Source organism: Rutidosis leptorrhynchoides, chromosome 3 (genome assembly GCF_046630445.1).
Source record: "Rutidosis leptorrhynchoides isolate AG116_Rl617_1_P2 chromosome 3, CSIRO_AGI_Rlap_v1, whole genome shotgun sequence".
Taxonomy (NCBI): Eukaryota; Viridiplantae; Streptophyta; class Magnoliopsida; order Asterales; family Asteraceae; genus Rutidosis; species Rutidosis leptorrhynchoides.
In genome coordinates this window covers 169,669,814-169,689,071 of record NC_092335.1, presented here as the reverse complement: position 1 = coordinate 169,689,071, position 19,258 = coordinate 169,669,814, and the positions used below count along the sequence as shown (strand labels likewise).

General features: G+C 32.8%; 1 protein-coding gene across 1 annotated transcript; it reads left to right on the top strand.

The window, feature by feature from the left end:
* The first annotated feature begins 16,066 nt into the window (after window positions 1-16,066).
* Window positions 16,067-16,996, top strand: LOC139900596 (uncharacterized). Its single transcript, XM_071883361.1, has one exon. The coding sequence runs from the start codon at window positions 16,067-16,069 to the stop codon at window positions 16,994-16,996; it is 930 nt and encodes a 309-aa protein (XP_071739462.1).
* The last annotated feature ends 2,262 nt before the right edge of the window (window positions 16,997-19,258 follow it).

Below are 19,258 nucleotides of genomic sequence, written 5' to 3'. Positions count from 1 at the left end.
ATAGTACTATATTTTACTACGAAATACGTTACAAATTATTACACAAGTTTTAATTATTTATTTACAAATGAGATATACCTAAACCTTGCTACAACACTATAGGCAGTGTACCTAATCGTAGAGTAGTGTAGTTTTTAGTAAGTCCGGTTCGTTCCACAGGGAGATGGCTTATTTCACAGTATATTTTAAACAATTATATTCGTACAAAATATATTATATTAATAATATATAAAAGGGGGTTTTACCGTTTAATGACCGGTTTGTCGATTTTATATTTTAAGCGAAGCGTAAAGTAAATGACGATATTTAACTAACAATATAAAATAAATAACAATAATTAAAATGACAATAAATAAAAGTACGAGGAAATATGAAATAAAATATATTATGCTTATTTAAACTTCCGTAATCATGATGTTTGACGTTTTGATTTTAATTTATTGTCCTGGGTTAATTGTCCTTTGTCCTGGATGTATTTGAAACCTATCTGGTTTTTGTCCATAATAGTTCATCGGTCATAATTATAAACTGCTCGGCAAATTTAACCTTATACCCGAAGTCAAATATTCCAACTAACTGGGGATTCGAACTGTAACAAGGTCTTAATACTTTGCTTAATGAATACACCAGGTTATCGACTGTGTGTAAACCAAGGTTTTAATACTTTGTTAACAATTACACCAATTACCCTTGAATGTAATCCACCCCTGTTTTAATGAGTCCATTGACTATTAATCCATCCCCGTGTCCGGTCAAATGAACAATAATTCGTACTTATAAATATCCCTCCCATCTTGTCCGATCGAGCGTATGTGGTTATTTATATCTACGTCAAATTGTAAATCTCTATATTAATTTAATGAGGTATCATTTAGTTAATATAAATCCCATTAATAGCCCATAGTCTAATTTCCACAAGTGTCGTTCTTTTGTCCAAACCCCAATTATGGTACAAAGCCCAATAACCCCATCTTTAATATTTAGTCTAACATCATGATTACTTTGGCTCAAATAAGCATAATAATAACTTAAGTACGAGACATTAATTTAAAAAGGAGAACATAACTTACATTGAGTATTTATCGCGTAGTGTTACACGGACAGAATTTCGACTTCAAAAACCCGTAAAATAACCTTTACATAACCCAAACTAATCTAATATAAAACTACCCTATACTATATATATATATATATATATATATATATATATATATATATATATATATATATATATATATATATATATATATATATATATATATATTATATTTATTATATATATTACAGAGGGATATTGATATATATATATATATATATATTTTTCTGGCCAAAACTCGTTGCCTTTTATAGATGTGGTCTGATCCTGAGGCTCATGCGATCGCATGAGTTCTCAGTGTTAATCTCATGCGATCGCATGGCCAGCCTGGCCATGCCCAATTGCTTTGTTTGCTAGCTTGTCGACGTTATATTTAATTAAATATATAATAAATAAATAATTTATATAATTATTTAAATATTATATTATATTCTTGTGCATAGTAGACTCATAATTTTTGGTCTGTTGCGTCGGGCGTTGATAGTTGGCTCAGGTCCCGGTTCCGGATTTTCGAACGTCCTTTCGTATAATTTAATATCTTGTACTTTGCGTTTTGCAACTTGTACTCTTGTCATTTTTAGACATTTCTTATCAATAATTTGAACCACTTGGATTGTATCTTGTACATTTGAGCTTTTTGGTCATTTGCGTCTTCAAATCGTCGTTTTCTCCTTTTGTCTTCGCACTTATTTATTTAAACGAATATTACTTGAAAATAGAACATTTGCAACTGAAAACTTTACATATTGGAAGGATATTGATACTAAATATATGTTCATTTGGAGCACTATCAAATATCCCCACACTTGAACGTTGCTTGTCCTCAAGCAATACAGAACTTGAAATTAAATCACACGAATCACTTCTTTATTCTTCACACTTTATACATCAGTGATTTTGATACGGCGGTATAAAAAATGATAGTAACGATGTGGTTTACAGTCTCACATGACTATAAAAATTTAGATCCTTAAGGAAATTGGATCTTTATGAAAATATTTGATCTTTTGAAAATTCATTCTAGTTTTTACCCTAGATAAGTTTTCCGGAATAACCCTTCACCGGTGTTTGCAAAATATTTTTGTGGGTTTTGTTGGTTTCAGATTTGGAAATTTTGGCTCAAAACTTATGGTTTTGTGTCACCCACTTGCTAACCTTGTATTAGGAAAGCAACACGTCCAGTATACTTTCTCCGTATATTACCTTTCAGTAAACTACCGTCCGGTTGTAAAGGAAAGCATTGGACAAGCAACTGTTAAGGCAATGTCCCCTGACATGCTTTTAATTATGGTCTATAACGTGTCGGACGCAATTACTATCCTTTGTAGGAGTAATAGTAAAGCTCACCCTTATAATTTTTCGGTCTGGCACAAGGTCCTGTCTTCGACCATGCTATGCAACCACCGTTCTTACGGTTGACACCCGATTTGGTTCAGGTGACCTAATGAATTCCAGGTGAATTCCTAGGATTTTACAGAAGATGTTAGATGAGAAGGATGTATCGATTATTGTTATGGAATGCTAAAGATTAACGAATCAATAATTCATCATTGTATTTGCATTACTCTCATTATTTTAGCGTTGGTACTGTACCATATACCATTTATAGCGGATTGCACAATTAAGAAACCGGGTCAATATTACTATTATTGAAAGTGAAAGTTGAAGTGGAATCATTGCTCTTGTGTGATGAACTCACTCCTTAGAGCGTTTGGTTCGTGGGATTTTTTGAGATTTGGAGGGATTTGTATTTCAAATCCCACGAAATTTCATGTTTGATTGGGGGATTTGGTTGGAGGGATTTGCATTTCAAATCACATAAATGAAATATCCCGTTCATATTGATTATAAACGTTTCATATTAATTGATTTCGTCGTGAGGTTTTGACCTCTATATGAGACGTTTTTCAAAGACTGCATTCAATTTTAAAACAAACCATAACCTTTAAAATATTACGACGATTATCAAATAATGATAATCTAAAATATAGCGTTTTTCACACGACCATTACATAATGGTTTACAATAATATTACACATCAACATAAGTCTTCGAATGCAGTTTTTAAACAATATTATACAAGCATGGACTCCAAATCTTGTCCTTAATTTAGTATGCAACAGCGAAAGCTCTTAATAATCACCTGAGAATAAACATGCTTAAAACGTCAACAAAATTGTTGGTGAGTCATAGGTTTAACCTACATATTATTAAATCATAATAATAGACTACAAGATTTCATTTTTATAACACATCTCTTATCAGGCATTTCGCAAACTGCATAGAGATAAAAATCATTCATATGTTGAACACCTGGTAACCGACGTTAACTTAATGCATAGAATATCCCCAAAACAGAACCTCTCGTCTGTATAATAATCTCGAAGTACTAAACCATCCATAACCTGAATGGGGGTTGTTAAGCCCAATAGATCTATCTTTATGATTCGCGTCAATTAGGGGCCATTTCCCTAATTCTTAGGCTACCAGACTTGAAGGGCGATATTCAGTTTAATAATCCAACCATAGAATGTAGTTTTGCGTACTTGTGTCTATTTTGTAAAACATTTATAAAGCTGCATGTATTCCCATCCCAAAATATTAGATTTTAAAAGTGGGACTATAACTCACTTGCACAGATTTTTACTTCGTTGGGAAGTAAGACTTGGCCACTGGTCGATTCACGAACCTATAACAAATATGTACATATATATCAAAGTATGTTCAAAATATATTTACAACATTTTTTAATACGTTTTAATATTTTAAATATTTTCAGTCAGCTGTCCTCGTTAATAACCTACAACTAGTTGTCCATAGTTAGATGTACAGAAATAAATTGATATATATTATCTTGACCCAATCCACGACCCAGTGTATACACGTCTCAGGCTAGATCACAACTCAAAGTATATATATTTTTGGAATCAACCTCAAGCATGTATAGCTAACTCCAACATTACTGCATATAGAGTGTCTATGGTTGTTCCAAATAATATATATAGATGGGTCGATATGATATGTCAAAACATTTGCATACGTGTCTATGGTATCCCAAGATTACATAATATATTAGAATACATGTATAATACAATATAAGTTAGCTAGGATATGATTTGTATAGATTTGTTACCAATTTTCACGTAGCTACAACAAGTAAAAATATCCAATCTTGTTTTACCCATAACTTCTTCGTTTTAAATCCGTTTTGAGTGAATTCAATTTCTATGGTTTCATATTGAACTTAAGTTTATGAATTTGAACATAAAAAGTATAAGTTTATAGTCGAAAATATAGGTTACAAGTCGTTTTTGTAAAGGTAGTCATTTCAGTCGAAAGAACGACGTCTAGATGACCATTTTGGAAAACATACTTCCACTTTGAGTTTAATCATGATTTTTGGATATAGTTTCATGTTCATAAGAAAAATCATTTTCCCAGAAGAACAACTTTTAAATCAAAGTTTATCATAGTTTTTAATTAACTAACCCAAAACAGCCTGCGGTGTTACTACGACGGCGTATATCCAGTTTTACGGTGTTTTTCGTGTTTTCAGATTTTAAATCATTAAGTTAGCATAGAATATAGATATAGAACATGTGTTTAGTTGATTTTAAAAGTCAAGTTAGAAGGATTAACTTTTGTTTGCGAACAAGTTTAGAATTAACTAAACTATGTTCTAGTGATTACAAGTTTAAACCTTCGAATAAGGTAGTTTTATATATATGAATCGAGTGATGTTATGAACATCATTACTACCTCAGGTTTTGTGGATAAACCTACTGGAAATGAGAAAAATATATCTAGCTTCAAAGGATCCTTGGATGGCTTGAAAGTTCTTGAAGCATAATCATGACACGAAAACAAGTTCAAGTAAGATTTCTACTCGAAATAAGATTGTTATAGTTATAGAAATTGAATCAAAGTTTGAATATGATTATTACCTTGTATTAGAAAGATATCTTACTATAAATAAGAAAGATTTCTTAAGGTTGGATGATCACTTTACAAGATTGGAAGTAAGCTAGCAAACTTGGAAGTATTCTTGATTTTATGAAACTAGAACTTATAGAATTTATGAAAAACACTTAGAACTTGAAGATAGAACTTGAGAGAGATCAATTTGATGAAGAAAATTAATGAATGAAAGTGTTTGTAGGTGTTTTTGGCCGTTGGTATATGGATTAGATATAAAGGATGTGTAATTTTGTTTACATATAAATAAGTCATGAATGATTACTAATATTTTTGTAATTTTATGAGATATTTCATGCTAGTTGCCAAATGATGGTTCCCACATGTGTTAGGTGACTCACATGGGCTACTAAGAGCTGATCATTGGAGTATATATACCAATAGTACATACATCTAAAAGCTGTGTATTGTACGAGTACGAATACGGGTGCATACGAGTAGAATTGTTGATGAAACTGAACGAGGATGTAATTGTAAGCATTTTTGTTAAGTAGAAGTATTTTGATAAGTATCTTGAAGTCTTTAAAAAGTGTATAAATACATATTAAAACACTACATGTATATACATTTTAATTGAGTCGTTAAGTCATCGTTAGTCGTTACATGTAAATGTTGTTTTGAAGCCTTTAGGTTAACGATCCTGTTAAGTGTTGTTAACCCATTGTTTGTTATATCAAATGAGATGTTAAATTATTACATTATCATGATATTATGATATATTAATATATCTTAATATGATATATATACAATTAAATGTCGTTACAACGATAATCGTTACATATATGTCTCGTTTCGAAATCATTAAGTTAGTAGTTTTGTTTTTACATATGTAGTTCATTGTTAATATACTTAATGATATGTTTACTTATCATAATACCATGTTAACTATATATATATATATATATATATATATATATATATATATATATATATATATATATATATATATATATATATATATATATATATATATATATATATGACATCATATAGTTTTTACAAGTTTTTAACGTTCGTGAATCACCGGTCAACTTGGGTGGTCAATTGTCTATATAAAACCTATTTCAATTAATCAAGTCTTAACAAGTTTGATTGCTTAACATGTTGGAAACACTTAATCATATAAATATCAATTTCATTTAATATATATAAACATGGAAAAGTTCGGGTCACTACAAAAAAATCCTATAGATGAAGGATTTGAAAATCCTTTGTATATATATGTGGGATTTGAAATTCCATGTTCTAAGATTTTACGTTTATGATTTACGTTTCGCGTTCACGTTTCGTGTTCGCGTTTCGGGTTCGCTTTCTGGGTTCGCGTTTCGTGTTCGTTTTTTGGGTTCCCGTTTCGGGTTCGTGTTTCGGGTTCGAATTTCGGATTCGCGTTTCGGATACCATTTCGGGTTCGCGATTCGGGTTTAAGTTTCGGGCTCGCGTTTCGGGTTTACGTTTCGGGCTCGTGTTTCGGGCTCGCGTTTCGGGTTTACGTTTCGGGTTCACATTTCGGGCTCGCGTTTCGGGCTCGCGTTTTGCGTTCGCGTTTCAGGTTCACGTTTCGGGTTCGCGTTTCGGGTTCGAGTTTCGGGTTCGCGTTTCGGGTTCACATTTTGGGTTCACATTTCGGATACGCGATTCGGGTTCGCGTTTCGGGTTCGAGTTTCGGGCTCGCGTTTCGGGTTCGTGTTACGGGTTCGCGTTTCGGGGTCGCGTTTCGTGTTCCATTTCTGGTTCGCATTTAGGTTTCGGGTTCGCGTATCACGGTCGCATTCCCGTTTTGGATTCACGTTTTGATTTCGGGTTTGTGTTTTGCGATTGCGTTCCCGTTTCGGGTTCGCATTACAAATTCTAAGATTTGAAAACCTCGAATCAAACTAAAGATAGGATTTCAAATACCAGGATTTCAAATCCAGTGGGATTTCAAATCCCATGAGATTTTAAATCTTGGGAATTGAAATTCTTGAACCAAATGCCCCCTTAGTACCATTTATTTATATATATTCTATTTAGTAGAATTAGGACAATATTATCGGTTGAGAAAGGCGGTTTGTATTTTGTAATATAATGTTTTTATTAAAATCCTATAATGATGATGTTATTATAAGCTAATTCTTTTGTTAAAAAAAATAAAAAACAAAAATAAAAAAATTTAAGCACGATGGTGATGTCATTAATCCAAATAATTTTGAATTAAAATTAAATCTTATTAATTAATTATTATTATTATTAAATCTTATTATTAATTATTTTAATTATTAAAATTGAATAATTTTGAATTATTTTAATTAATTATTTTGAATTGGGTACGAGAAGTTATAAAAGTTAGGGAAAAAGAAACCAATTCTAAATTTGTATTTTAATTTACACTTTTAAAATAAAATGACAACAATATTATCTCTTATGATTAGATGTGGATTGTTTAATATGCATTTTAGGTGTTTGATGAAATGTTCAGCTGACGAGTTTCTTAGTCGGACTTTGTGATTCCACGGGTCATTAAATTAAATGACGTTAGCATTTACGTTCACTTAATATCTAAAGCATTTCATTAAACTGTTTCGTTTAAACAAACACGTGATTCCACAGGCCATTTCACTAATTTTTTCACGTATAACCCGATCCATGATCCGTTATTAGTGTATTCCTGATTTCTTTCCATGTTTCATTTTATTTGTATTGATTGATTTTTTTTACTAAATATAAACTCTTTGACTTATTGGATTACACGTACCCTCCAATATTTGTTTCCGCGTTTCTTCTTATTTGGTACGGAGTATTAAGTTTATTTATTTTACCAAACGGTCCAAACATAACTGTTTTTGTTTTCTTTTTAGAGTTCTGAGTTGTAATCCCTTGAATCCAATAATTTGCTTGAAATCCAATGGAACAATTAGAGCGTGACATGTGGCGCGACAATCACAAGTGATTGAAAAAAATTCAAAATTTTTTTTTTAATTTAAAAAAAAAAATTTAATTTTTTTTTTTAAAATTTAATTTTTTTTTTAAATTTATCATTTCAAATCCAATCACACAATCACATGTGATTCTGCATTTCAAATCCAATCACATGTGATTGAAAAAAATTCAATTTTTTTTTTCAAAAAAATCAATTTTTTTTTCAAAAAAAAAATAATTCAACCAGAAACAGACTTTAAATAAGTGATTTGATCAAGTTTGTTAGTATTTCATGATCATATCTTCAAAATTCCAGACTTTAATTTGTTGATTTGATCAAGTTTTGATAAAAAAAACTTGGTGTTTAAAGGTTTTAACACAAATTTACTGAAATTCGTCATTTTACTAAAAAAAAAATCCAATTCCATGTGATTGGATTTGACATGCAGAATCACATGTGATTGGGTTTTACAATCACATGTGATTTACTGCATGTCAAATTCAATTACATGTGATTGAAAAAAATTTGAAAAAAAAGAATTTCCGCAAAAAAAAATTTCGAAAAAAAATTCGAAAAAAAAATTCGAATGTTTTTTTTATTAATTTTTTTCAATCACATGTGATTATCGCGCCACGTGTCGCACTCTGATTGGTCCGTTGGATCTCTACTTGAAGGTTGGTTTCATTTGAATATTCCTCTTAGAGTTCTACCTGTTTTTCAAAGATGACATTTTTCTTCTTGCCTAGAACACATGACTCGCAAAAGTCAGATTCAACTCTCTTCAGACCAAGAATTTTTCCATTTGACACTAGCATTTTCATTCATTTGTCACTCATGTGACCTAAACGTTGGTGCCACGGACTGGTTAGTTTCGATCATTGGAGCATTTACTTCATTAGCTGGAACTTCTACCATATAAAAAGTGCCTATCTTCTTTCCCTTGACTATTATTAAGTTCCTTTTTATTACTTTCCACTGACCTTCACCGAATAGCACACCATATCCTTGATCGCCACGCTGTCCAACGGAGATTAGTTTCTTCTTTAGGTCAGGAATAACTCGGACGTTTTCCAAGGTCCAGTTAGTACCCAAAGAAGTCTTCAGCTCTAAATCCCCAATCTCTGTGATGTCAAGCAAATGATCATTAGCCAAATGAACTTTACCAAGATTACCTGTTCGTAGATTCTTCATCAAGTGTGGGCTTGGAGTAGTATGAAACGGTGCTCCTGAGTCCATAACCCAAGTATCAATTGTGTTCTCAATGCAACACACAAGGACATTCTCATAGTCATTTACATTAACTTCCTTTCCCTTTGATGATGTTGTTGGCTTAGTGCACTGGTTTCGAAAATGCCCAGTGTCCTGACAATTCCAACATTTAATATCATCCCTTGTTCTCGACACACTCTTTTTTCTTAACTTTGACCTTCCCCCAGTGTTACTACTGCCTTTCCTCCTACCCCTCTCTTCTGTGCTAAGCATGTTTACTGATGGTTCTTCTGAGCTCTTTCTTTTTATAACCTCACCAAGAATAAAATCACGAATACCCTCAAACTTGAGCTTTGAGGACTCTGGATCCACTGATAGCTGTGACTGGTCCTGACCAGCTTTCAGGTAATGAGGATAATAAAAAAAGAGCTTTAACTTCGTCATAAACTTGATATCAACAGACAATAGCCGAGAGAAAATATTGTTGAAGTTATTGATGTGGTTTGTTACCGAGGCATCTTCTTTCAACCTGGTGTTTACCAACTGTCTGATCAAAAATACTTTGTTAGAAGCGGACCGTTTCTCATACATATTTGATAAGGTCTTCATCAAACCATGTGTCGTGGTTTCATTCACAATATTAAAGGCAACACTTTTTGTCAGCATGAGCCTGACAACAGGTAGGGCTTTCCTGTCAAGCATCTTCCATTCGTCGTCTTTCAACCTTTCTGGTTTATTCTCACTCAAAGCATCGACCAAATCCTTCTGACATAGCAAATCTTCAACCTGCATTACCGACCACCCGAAATCGTGCCCATCAAACTTGTCAATTTTAATCCTTCCTTCTTCATCCATTGAACTAGCTTTATCAGATATGGAACATCAGCAAACACACCTGTGATTGGGCTGAACTGACTGCAACAGAGGCTTTTATAAGTGGCGGTTGACTGATGTGATTAACTGTAGCAGACCTGTGATTAAGGCTATGAAAACACATGCCCTTAATTGTAATAGCAATATCAGACCTGCGTTAGAACCTTTGAAAAAAAAAACAGCAGCAGATCTGCAGGCTTGAACCTTTGACGGCTAGGGTTTCGAACTTGCAATATGCAACAGACCTAGGTGACGGCTGCACCTTAATAGCAGCAGATCTGTTCTGGAAAAAAACAGCAGAAGTAAACGTGGTCTGTAACAGCAGTGGCGGATCTGATCTGATATGTAATAGCAGCAGGAGACCTGATCTTGTTATCTGCAATCGGCTAGGGTTAGAACCTAAGCTCTAGATACCTGTTGTTATGCTTTAAACCTGCACTGATCAGAGTATAACCCTAACACACAATAGCCGAATATAAAATAAAAGAATAAAAAAAATGACACAAGAAATTTATAGTGGTTCGGTCTCGATGTGAGAGTTAATCCACTTTGGAACTAAAGAGTGATTTTATTATTTAGGAGGTGATACAAAACATGTGCATATGAGAGACTATTTATAGACTATGAATTAGACAAACCCTAGTCTAATTAATTCTAGATCCGGCCCATTTAAGTTAGGGTTAGCCATACCCTAGCTTAATGTGACGACCCGGAAATTTTCGACCAAATTTAAACTTTATCTTTATATGATGTAAATTGTTAGAACTATACATATAAATAACTTACATCGTGTATTTAAAACGTGGTTATGAATATTGAATATATGTGATTTCAAAATTAGTTAAATAAATGATAGTAACATTTGGTTATTCGATTAGATTGATTTTTAGAACGTTTGAGAAGTTAAAATAAACGTTGGCGTATATATGAATTATATCAAATTAAGTTCTAGAGCATAAACGTTAGGTGATATAATAATATCTATTTTAAATTATATATATTGAACGTTGAAATATAAATTATTTTTTTGAAAAACTAAAATATAATATTATTAAATAAATATTTCAATCTTATATAACACGTACAAAATTATATTTTTCTTTGAGAATGTATATATATATATATATATATATATATATATATATATATATATATATATATATATATATATATATATACTGCAAAATGATTAAATATAATATTAACTAGATACAAATTATTTTGATTTAAATTATCATATGTATATATAACGAGACGTCGATTTATAGAAGCAAATGACCAAAACATTCAAATGTGTAAGTTACATTTCATGGAGTATAATTATTGGTGAAATAAGTCTAATTATTGATAAAGGTACGAGTCACAAAACGTAAAGTACGAGTTTTCTAAGCGTACGAAATAGCGTTCGAGAAACCGGAACCGGCACGTAAGTCGAGTGTCAATGTACTATTCATCGGTGCTAAAATTACAAATCAACTATACACGGGAATATAATATAATATTTAATTAATTCTAAAGATTAAATATATTATATATTAAATAATAATAAAATGTGTCGTAAAACAAATGATTGAAGTGTTATATGTATCCATGCGCTCGCATGGATGAACTATGGAACACTCATGCGCTCGCATGAGTGTCGGCCACCAGGCTCCTTTATATATCGAACTCGTTTCTCAGTTTGCACACACATAAGGTATATATTCTTACTCCATATTATTATTTATATTATTTATATTATTATTATTAATCATAATATTATTATTAGTATTATTAGTATTATTATTAATATTATACATAAAATACTACGACGAGGGTATGTGGGAGCGATATCAAATGGGGTTTTTCGAGAAGGATAGAGCTAAGGAAATTATGGGTTATAGCTATGGAGGTTATGGGTATGGATCGGGGGTATGCTCATGAGTCAAATCTAGTGTTTATCATCTCCGTTGCGTCTACGTACTTTCCTGCAATATTGAATCACAATATTGATATGTGAGCACTCATAACTTAAATTTTATATATTAATAGTGTATCCATGTCTAGTGCTCGAGTATATATGTTTATGCATGCTTGTATGCTTTAATTTTATCATTAGATAGTTTATGATGAATCACGAATTTGATACATATGCTACTGATATAAAGTATATGATATGCATGTTTTTGGAAAGCTGACGAAAAATTATTAACTTTTTATTTAGAATCGCGTGATTTCGATGAACGGATTAAAAGATATGGTCAACTGAATGATGGTTAACGTTAATTGAAATTGTGTTTGAAACTGTAAATTAATATTTAAACAACTTGTCTATGAGATTGATAAATTGAATTTTTAGATATTACTAATTGAGTAAATGAATTTCTATATAAGGCACGTTTTGTTTTGTTGATCAATTGTCAAAGTTGACTGTATTATCATGTTTTAAAAGCTTTATAAACACTATAATCTAATTATACAAGTATTAGAAAAACTATGTGAAATAATAAAATATGTTCGATTATCATGATAATTCAAATATAATATAGCTCCTGAAATAAATAATATTTTGATTTTGATAAACTATAAATTCGTTCAATTATCAAGACTTATATTATGTTAATAAACATGTATAGATTTAAAGATCATATTGGGTCAGGTTGACTTTTGAGATGACTTTTGTTAACTTTTGCATGTCGGTCTCGAGCATTAGAATTGTGATACACTATGACCTGACCTAGCTTGTTAGACATGTATTGACCAACATATGTTCTCTAAGTTGAGATCTACGGTTATTTTGCATTCCGAGTTTCGGTCACATTTCGGTGAATGGCCTTATATGCTGCTAAGGTGAGTTTCATTTGCTCCCTTTTTAAGTGCTTTTGCAATCTATATTTTTGGGCTGAGAATACATGCACTTTATTTTAAACACAATGGACACGAGTACATACTAAATTCTACACTGAGTTTGAACTGAAAATCTCTTAGCTTTGGTAACTAGTAACTGCCGGTTATAAGAACTGGTGGACGCGAGTAGTTGTATATGGATCCATAGGGCTTGATATCCCCGTCTGAGCTAGAGCACTAGCCTTTTAACGGACGTATGCTATTTGAGAAGCGTACACGTTGGTTTGCGTGTATTATTAAGATGATTATACAAAGGGTATAAATTATATATACGTTAAGTTTAGTTACGAGGGTGCTCAATTTCGTAGAATATTTTGATAAACGTTTCTTGATGAAACAATTGAAAACTTGTGATTCACCTTTATATACAGATTATGCGCAACATTAAAACTATGAACTCACCAACCTTTGTATTGACGCTTTTAAGCATGTTTATTCTCAGGTTTCTAGAAGTCTTCCGCTGTTTGCTTATACGTTATACAAGCTATGTGCATGGAGTCATACATGCTTTATTCGAGAACACTTTGCATTCACAAAATCATCACCATGTATCTTATTTTGACTGCATTGTCAACGGATGTAGTATTGTTAAAAACTATTATTTACGGTGATTGTCTATATGTAGAAATCATCAGATGCTGAAAACCTTGGATTTATATATTCAGTTATGGTGTGCCTTTTCAAAAGAATGCATTGTTTACAAAACGTATCATATAGAGGTCAAAACCTCACTATGAAATCAATGAATGATATATTCGTCCAAGTGGATTTGGACGGGTCATCACACTTAACCACCAAGCAAACCTCTGCCGTTTTATTTAGCTTAACAGTGAAGCCTACACCTCAACAATGTCAGCAAGAGACGATAAAGAATGACTGAAAACAAATCAACATAGCAGTTCACTAACACAATAAGAACACTTTCAAAACTAAAATAAAAGATAGTACCTCCAATATCACCAAGTTCCGAAGTACCCGGCAGATCTGAGAAAAAGCAATCACGTTCGACAAACTCGAAAGGTAAACATCAATCGTCAAACATAACATTAAAACATTCACTTAAATGAGTTGAACAACCAATATCATGAATACATATGAACCATATCTATTATATATTAAACCAATTATTTGAGGTGATTGTTCAAAAGAAATTTTTTCTCCGTTTCTAATTGTTCAGGTCTTTATATTGATCCCTCTCGATCTCAAACACTTACAATTTCCAACATTGGATTTTGTGCGGACCTTATTTTGTATCTTTTTAAAATAATGGGATGCAAGTGAAAATTTGCATAGCACTAACAATTTTATAATGCACAACGAATTGAAGATTAAAAGTATAAACATTAACAAAATAGTGTTTTGGGAAATTTGTTGTTGATATGATCTCAAAGAAACAAAGAATTGGTCAAAATTTAAGCATATAGAGCAACACTGAAAAAGCAATAGCAATTGATCAATTTCAAATTATAATAAAAAAACTTTCCTGAAAACATCCGATGACCAACAAAGAAGTATAGCTAGAATAAAAAACACACAAATGAAACTTGTTGCCACTAAGAGACCACACTCGAACCGAGTTCTCAGTAACCACTTCCAAATACTCGCTACTCAGATCCCAGGGAAACACAGTCTTGGATGCCCCTATATTATTACTCATATTACAATATGTACAGGTGACTAAAAAAATTTGAACATATCAAGTGCAAGAAGGTAGTACTAACAGGTAATGAATGTCGAACGCATTGTGTTTCCACACAGGGGCGGACCTATGAAGGGTCAGGGTGGGTCGGCCGCCCTCAGTGGATTTGCAATTTTTAGTGTTAATTTTTTCGGTTTTTCGATTTTGACCCCGGTGGAATTTTTTTTTTTTTTTTTGCCCCTAACCCTTCATATTTTGTCCCCAAACCTTCATATTTTGCTCCAAAACCTTAGTATTTTGCCCAAAAATCTCTAAATTTTGCTCAAAAACCTCTATATTTTGCCCAAAAAAAATCTCTACGTTTAGAAATTTTTTTCGCCCCTGGTGAAAAAATTTCATGGATCCGCCACTGTTTTCACATCAAGTATAGAAACAGCGTATTCTGTAGCTGCCGCATAAAATCTTCCATGGCACGGCCCGAATCTCACTTCGGCTATTTCCCCCTAATTTAACATTATTTAACATACACACCTAGCTTAAAATTTTTTATTTCGGTGGGAATGTAATAATAGCAAACCTGACTTAGTCATACCTTGAATACTCCTGCACAACTACGGTTGTTTATGCTACAATACAAGGCCGTCTCGCTAATTTCTGAGGCCATGTTCGAAACTTAAAAAGGGCCCCTATAAATGTTAATTTTTTTAATACGTATAATATATAATACTATGATAGCGTAATCAATAGAATTTAAAAAATTTCAAAACAATCGTTGCAAAGTGTTATTCTCAAATAGTTGTCAACTCGTTGTAGTTACACTATTGTTTATATAAAACCGTAATCCTAACATTTTTATAACGAAGTACTGTAAGTGATCAACTCTTTATAGTCAATACTCCCATTATATTGTTTTTAATACCTATAAACATCAATCTATTAAGTTTTTCTTGTTAAATGATAGACTGCAAGTAATATATTCCATTATGATGTACTAATAAATGAATTATTATATAAGTTTTTCAAAATTTTGGGCCCCTTAAAAATTTGGGGCCATGTGCGACTGCACACTTCGCACATGCACCAAAGACACCCCTGCTACAATATCGTATCCCCCCATACAGTGATTGTTTGCTATGTTTTATAAGGTTGCTCCCAACGGAAGCGTCCAGAGAACCGCCCAGGGCCGCGCCCTCCTGGGCGCCGATGGCAGCGGCTAGCCCAGGGGGCCGCCCTCGATCCCGTCCAGCTTTTCGTTCGCTGCTCCGCCTTTTTTGGTCATGTGTGAGGACGATCCAAATCTCTCCAACGGTCAAATTTTTGGCCGTTGGAGGTGAGTTTCTTTTTATTTTTTTATTTTTTTTCTTTTAAACTCTATATATCACTCAAACTTCATACAATTTCATACACACTCATATTTCATACACACATACACTCATATTTCATCCAATATCAACAATTCTATCTCAAATTATCAAACACTATATATATTAATATGAATCCAAATAACCCAAATTCCGATCCGGATATGAATTTGGTATTAACAATCTTGAATACCACAAATAATCGAGCACTTGAAGATATCGCAAGTCTTGATCGTTTAGATGAGTTAAATGACGAAGAAGAAGTTGAACCCATTCCAAGGGCACCGAGAAGATATTTATATAGAGATCGTGAAGGCCGTGCAAGAGCTTTATGGAATGATTATTTTTTCGACAACTGTACGTTTCCCGATGATTATTTTCGTAGACGTTATCGAATGAGCAAACCTTTGTTTCTTCGGATATGTCAAGGTATAATGAATTTTTCTCAAACTCCGATTCCTGAGTATTTCTCATATTTTCATCAAAAACGTGATGCTTGTGGGCTACTAGGTTTTAATATTGTTCAAAAATTAACATCAGCCATACGTCAACTAGCGTATGCTACGACGGCCGATCTTTTTGACGAGTATTTGCATATGGGTGAACAAACCGCATATGATTGTTTAAATAATTTTTGCAAATGTATTTTTCACTTGTACGCAACAGAGTATTTGAGAAAACCAACTGCACAAGATGTGCAACGTTTGACCACTAAACATGCTCAAATACATGGATTTTCGGGGATGTTAGGAAGCATCGATTGTATGCATTGGAGATGGAGAAATTGTCCGGCACGTTGGAAGGGTCATTACACACGAGGTGACCATGGTTACCCGTCAATTATGCTTGAAGCGGTAGCTTCTTATGATGGATGGTTTTGGCACGCTTTCTTTGGTACCGCGGGATCAAATAATGATATCAATGTACTTAATCAATCTGATTTGTTTAACGACTTATTAGCCGGCGAGGCTCCACCGTGCACGTTTACGGTGAATGGGTGTACGTTTAATAAGGGTTATTATTTGGCGGATGGAATTTATCCGGAGTGGGGGCCACGCTAGTTAAGTCATTCAGAAATCCGATTGATCCAAAACAATCAAAGTTCAAAAGGTATCAAGAATCTGCAAGAAAAGATATTGAACGAGCATTTGGAATACTACAAGGTCGATGGACGATTGTGCAGCATCCGGCAAGACCATATTATATCCGAAAAATTAGAAGGATTATGTTAACATGTGTGATATTAAACAATATGATAACCGAGGACAACGGACGTGCATTTTGTGGACTTGAAGAGAATTATCGCCCGATTCGACGTGCAAGAGGAACATTCCAAGAAAGGGTTGACGCGCATATCCGGGCGGATGCGGATTTAAGAGATGTGGGCATTCATCGATTACTACGAGATATGCTAGTAGAACACGTTTATAGTCTTCCACCTAATTATCGAATTCGACATGATCCAACGAGAAATCCAAACAATCAAGATGAGGCGGGACCTTCACACGTTAACGACGACGAAGACGAAGACGAAGACGAAGAGTAGTTATTTTATGTAATTTTATTTTAAATTCTATGTTTTAATTTTAATTATTTGTAATGTTTTTTTTTTATTTATTTAATGAAATTTTAGTTTTATGTTATTACATATTTATTGTTTATAATATATATAACTAAATTAATATTATTTGGAAATAATAAAAAAATAAAAAATTAAAAAAAAAAGAAGAAGGAAGGAGTGTCATGGTTGGGAGTGTTTAGTCCTGGGTTTAGTCCTGGGAAGGAAGTGAGAAAAAAGTGCTGATGTAGCGCTGATGTGGCGCTGAGGACTAAGGTGAAGAAGTGTCTCCGTTGGGAGCACTCTAACTTTTAATCATAAAGACACATGACACGTGCAAAGAAAGAAACAAATAGTAAACCAACCTTTGTTACTTAAAAAGAGGAACCATAAGTGATTTAACCACCAAGGGGTGTACTATACGTCGTTGTATCTCAGAGGTTGAAAGTATAGGAGACCAATGGACTCAACACAACTCAAGAAAATGCAACAACAATTACAGAGTAAGCATGAACATCTGTACCTATCTAAATATTATTCTCAGATTAAACATTACATAAACAAAACTAAAACATATATACAGCCAAATTTATTATTTAAATTTTTTAAATCAAGATTTACGTGTCAAAAAACAATTACGGTACCAAACAAACACTACTACAAAAAGAGGAATAGGAACCCCTAATAGAAACCTATTTTTCGATGAGAGTGAAAAAAGTGGTTCCTTTGATGAATAGAAATCGGTTTTACAATAAGGTAGCAAAAACCGGTCTCTATAATTGACCTTTGGAACCTATTTTTACAAGAAACCGGTCTCTATCTTTTGAAACCTCTTTCTTAAGAAAACCTCTCCCATTTCCTATCTTTTAGAAACCTGTTCTTTTCCCAAAACCTCTCTCAATGCAATTATGTTTTAGCGGGAGTTGAAAATTCAAATCAAAGTCACATAGTATAATATTTGGACCAAAAAACTAAATCCCTTACTTCACCATCCATCATCTACTTTCAGCATCTAATTACTCTCACCTCTCCTTCACTAAAAAATTGGCCATTTGTGATTAAATCTTAAAAATTCTCACGAGTCTTCTCTAATATTTGTAATGCAATACCACTCTGTTTACTTAATAATTTTTAATAATTGATTATTTCTTCACTTGTTTGTGTAGGTGATGTGGCATCAGCCATCAAACGATAGGAACAACTGGAATGCAACGTAAACTTAGCTCCACATCGACTTTTTTTTAACAGCACCACATCGAATTATATTCAACTCCAAGGCTATTAAGCAACAAGATGCCTTCAAACACTAGCTTTTTTGAACAGTTGTAATAGTTCACTAGTGTGTTCCAGCTCCACGTTTCCTTGTTTGTTTGAATTTGTATATCATTATTAAGATTTATTATTAATTATTAATATACAAAACTTTGTTGGTATATGTACAGGTTTATCATTAAAGTTCTTTGTTGTTTGATTGTTAGCGTTAGTCTAATTATCGCTCTCTTTAGATGATACAACAGATAATACAACAACCAGTCTTTGTTATACAAAGATGGGAATCAAATTTTTGTTTTTTTATAGAAATTTACATCGAAACCGGTTTTTAAAGGAAAAGAGGTTTCTTTAATCTAGCATAGGAACCTGTTTTTATGTTAAAAGAGGTTTCTAAAGTTAGGCAAAGAAACCGGTTTTAAAACCGGTTCTACACTTTAGGAACCCCTACCAATAGGAACCTGTTTTATAACCGGTTCTAAAGGCTCTAAAAACC